Genomic DNA, 4,622 nt, shown 5'->3' with positions numbered 1-4,622 from the left:
GAGAGAGAGAGAGAGAGAGAGAGAGAGAGAGAGAGAGAGAGAGAGAGAGAGAGAGAGGGAGAGAGGAGGGAGACAGAAAGAAGGAGCGAGATGGAAAACGAACAATAGCGATGGATGTGGGAGGGAATGAAGAGGCAGTGAGAGAGAGAGCGAGACAGAGAGAGAGAGAGAAAGATTGACTCACGGACATGAATATATGTAAAGACGCGGCTGCAAAGAATACGAACGGACCGAGAGAAAACCCGTACTCGCAGATTGATACAAAACGCATACATGAATAATGCTCCTGGATTAGCATAAGCCGTAACACCGAGCGTAACCTATACACCGCTGTCTTACTCCGCATTTCTAACGGGCAGCATTGTTGAAGACCGAGGAAAAAAACGCCTCATCAATGACGCTTTCCCTATTGAAAGGAGCCGCAGTCAAACGCAGAATCTAGTAGAAGTTTTATAGTTGAATAATTTTTTTATAGTTGTGCGTTTGCGCGTGGATGTATATGGCACGTACCAGTGTTAAAAATTACTCGAAACTAGGTTTATTCTAACAAATTTGCATACGAAGTCTTAATACCACCGCATTTGTTGTTTGTTGGCAAGGACGTGACGTCAGCAATAGATGTGTGTAGGAAGCTTACCGCCCCTATCTTACAAAATGCGGCAAAAGGCAATTTTCTATTAAGATTTTCTTCTAGGTAACGTGGGAATGCTATTCGTATTCACAGTCACTTATCCAGGGTTATAGCAGTCACAGTTCAGCAGTTCAATTTATTATTCATGTGAGTTCCATCGTGATTTGTTACAAATTACGCACGTTAGCTGCGCGGGCAGACAGATTTAATGATCGGGATGTCTGTAGCCGTAGCTTACACAGATCAACCCCTCAGAGAATGTCGACGATGAATTCATGCTGAATAATCATAGTTCGTCTGCCCGTCGCATGACGTCGTCTCTTAATGCACCCGTGATTGATCGACGTCACAGAAAGGGTGGTGTGTGAAAGAAATTTGCAGGTAGTTTAAGTTAGTGTATTATTTTATATTCATATGTGGTAATTTAGTCTACACCTTTCATGTCTGAACTGCTTGATTACAGCTGGCATCTGCTAAAGGAAATTGGAAAGCTGACGGATCGGTTGACGCTTGCACGTCATGCCCTCACAGGCTTTATACATAACACAGTAATGAAATTGTTACAGCAGTGCAATGAGATGTAAAATTTAAATTGTTTTCTAACAGATTCCCATCTGTTAACTTGAAATTCACAATTCACTAATCACAATGCATCAATAATTCAGCCTCATTCTGCCTCTTCACTGCCTGCCTACACGTGCATATAACAGTACGAGATACATGGATATTTTCAAATCTACACTTACTACCTAAATACGTAATTTTCGATAAGGATTAATATCATATATAATAAAACATGATATATAATATCATATATTAGCACAGTGGCATTGGACGTACCGCACTGTTATGTTTGAGGTGGGAAATCTGGCGATGTGTATGAAGCTTACCTCGAACAGCCAGTCCTTGGGTTTAAATGAGTTGGTGCCACACACGTACAGCTTGCCCTGTCCCGTCTTCTGTATGACAGCGATGTGGTTCATGCACTCATATTGCTGCAGAGTATAACACACAAACACATGTTTATATATGATGCACATGCATATAATGTTGCACCAACATATACAGCGTTATGGGGACGGGAGGAGGGAAGATGGAAGGAGGAGGTAGGGGGAGGGAAGGGGGTGGGGAGAGAAGGATGTGAAGCGTGGGGTTCTGTATGTCAGAAATGAGGTGCATGCACTCATATTGATGCAAAACAGAACACACACATGTATGTACATATTTTCAAGAACTAATAATACTTTTATTAGGTATTATTAGCTCTTAATATTTTTTTAAATACATATTACGTAGCGACAACATACACATAGCGGAGTCATCTGGGGACATGGAAGGAGTGAAGGGGAAGGGGGTGAGAGGGTGGGGTATGGGCAGCAGAGGCAGAGGAGGGGGTAGAGTGAGATGAGTCGTATAGCAGCACTCACGTACGTGTGGTGATGAATAGTGATGAGACAACTAGCTGCTATCGGGGTATTGATCACCATCATGATGCATTATCATGGCCGACCATCGACGTAATCTCATTTACTGTCTGCCTCTGATTGTATTAGATCACCACCGACACATGTCCGTGCATGACGATGAATGAGAGGACAAGTGAATAAAGGAATGAATGAATGCATGAATGAATGAATGAATGAGTAAGTGAATGAGTAAGTGAATGAGTGAATGAATGAATAAATTAATGAATGAATGAATGATATGTATGAGTGAACCACCGCGTTACTAACATCCCCTGGCACGGAACTATGAGTCTAATGTGCGTGCGCGTGTGTGTGCGAGTGTGTGTGTGTGTGTGCGTGTGCGCGCGCGTGTGTGTGCGCGAGTGTGTGTGTGCGGCGCGCGTGTGTGTGTGTGTGTGCGTGCGTGCGTGCGTGCGTGCGTGCGTGCGTGCGTGCGTGCGTGTGTGTGTGTGTGTGGACATGTGCGCGTGCGTGCGTGTACGTGCACGGAGAACAGCAATGCTGCTAGCCTCTCACGCGCGCTGCGCACACAAGTTTAGCTGTGTGGTGACGGTGGTGCCGGTGGGGCGCGAAGAAAAGCAGTACACATGTCATACACATCGCATCACTCACTACTCTGCAGGATCTCCCCCTTCTTTCACCCACGACGCCTTCAGGAGCGGCCACCTGTCTCCGCAGCAGCACACCTGGCGAGCGGCGACGACAGACTACGTAAACGAACAGTGCTTTTTGCCTGACTACGTACCGCGGCCCCATCCGAGTTCGAAGGAGTATTTTTTGCGCGACAAAATCCCGCCAAGAATTGTAAAAAAAAGGGGTGTATTTGACTTTTCACCCGGAGATTTCTTTAAAAAAGGTGTTTTTCCTCTCTCTCTCTTTGCATCTTGAATATCATAGAAAAACTTTATCAAATCCCGGGATCAAATTCCTGAAATCCTGCTAGTTTTGAAAGCTCATTCAGGATTGTTTCATTTGAAAAATAAAAATATTGCTCCTAGTTCCCTCGCTCACTGAACCTACACTACGTGTGTAGACTGGTACCCGGTCGACAGTTCCACACGCTACACTAACGTCAACTACGTCAGTGTAGCGAAGGATACGTACCGGAGTGGAAAATGGCGAACGGGACCAGTCTATACGTAGTGTTCGCGGAATTTAGGGGGTTCTCCAAGGCAAGAAAAACCGCAAAAAGCCCGCGAAAGGGGGGTTCAGAAAATTTGGCAGTACCTGAGATAGGGGGGCTGCTGTTCAAAGGGAGGGAACGGAGCATATGCGTACCCTAAATAACACTGAGTGGGGGCCGGCGCTACGTTAACAGCAGGCAGCAGGCAGGCAGCAGGCAGTGATGCTAGACGATAGCTTCTGCCACTGGTGATGGTGATGGTGACAGGGTGAGGTAACAGCAGATGTTGAATAGCTTCGCGCCCACTGGTGATGGTGACAGTGCATGGGTGATTGGTCAGCATGCAGTTGTTGCGATAGCTTCCCGCCCACTGGTGATGGTGACAGTGATGGGTGATGGTAACAGCAGTTGTTGGCGATAGCTTCCTGCCCACTGTGATGGTGATGGTGACAGGGTGATGGTAACAGCAGATGTTGATAGATAGCTTCCCGCCCACTGTGATGGTGACACGTGATGGGTGATGGGTAACAGCAGATGTTGGTGATAGGTTCCCGCCCACTGGTGATGGTGACAGTGATGGGGTGATGGTAACAGCAGATGGATAGGTTCCCGCTCACTGGTGATGGTGACGGTGATGGGTGATGGTAACAGCAGATGTTGATGATAGCTTCGCGCGCACTGGTGATGTTGAGCGTGACAGGGTGTGGTACAGCAGTTGTTGGCGAGTAGCTTCCCGCCCACTGGTGATGGTGACAGTGATGGGTGATGGTAACAGCAGATGGATAGGTTCCCGCTCACTGGTGATGGTGACAGTGATGGGTGAGGTAACAGCGATGGATAGGTTCCGCGCCCACTGGTGATGTGACAGTGATGCGGGTGATGTAACAGCAGATGGATAGGTCCCCGCTCACTGGTGATGGTGACGGTGATGGGTGATGATGACAGCAGATGTAGGTGATAGGTTCCGCGCCCACGTGGTGATGGTGACGGTGATGGGGTGATGGTAACAGCAGATGGATAGGTTCGCCGTCCACTGGTGCTGGTGACGGTGATGGGGTGATGATGACAGCAGTATGTTTGGCGATAGCTTCCGCCCACAGGTGATGGTGACGGTGATGGTGATGGTAACAAGCAGATGTTGACGATAGCTTCCGCCCACGTGGTGATGTTGACGGTGATGGGGTGATTGTAACAAGCAGATGTTGGCGATAGCTTCCCCGCGCCACTGGTGATGGGTGACAGTGATGGGGTGATGGTAACAGCAGATGTTGCCGATAGCTTCCGCCCACTGGTGATGCTGATGGTGATGGCGGTGATGGTAACAGCAGATGTTGAGATAGCTCCGCGCCCACTGTGATGTGACAGTGCTTGGGTGATTGGTAACAGCAGATGATAGGTTCCC

The 4,622-nt window shown here is 47.7% G+C and overlaps 1 protein-coding gene across 1 annotated transcript in view; it reads right to left on the bottom strand.

Annotated features, from left to right (window-relative positions):
- The window catches only part of LOC106805647 (semaphorin-2A-like), a 13,375-nt gene that overhangs the window by 7,479 nt on the left and 1,274 nt on the right, over window positions 1-4,622 (bottom strand). The window contains exon 2 of the mRNA XM_014807335.1: window positions 1,522-1,626. Within this exon, the coding sequence (XP_014662821.1) occupies window positions 1,522-1,614 (93 nt within the window). The 5' untranslated portion in view covers window positions 1,615-1,626. The remainder of the gene's footprint in view (window positions 1-1,521; window positions 1,627-4,622) is intronic.

The sequence above is a fragment of the Priapulus caudatus genome, unplaced genomic scaffold (genome assembly GCF_000485595.1).
Source record: "Priapulus caudatus unplaced genomic scaffold, Priapulus_caudatus-5.0.1 Scaffold122, whole genome shotgun sequence".
In the NCBI taxonomy this organism is placed as follows: domain Eukaryota; kingdom Metazoa; phylum Priapulida; class Priapulimorpha; order Priapulimorphida; family Priapulidae; genus Priapulus; species Priapulus caudatus.
The sequence above is the reverse complement of the archived record's forward strand: the minus strand, read 5'-3'. Positions and strand labels throughout refer to the sequence as shown.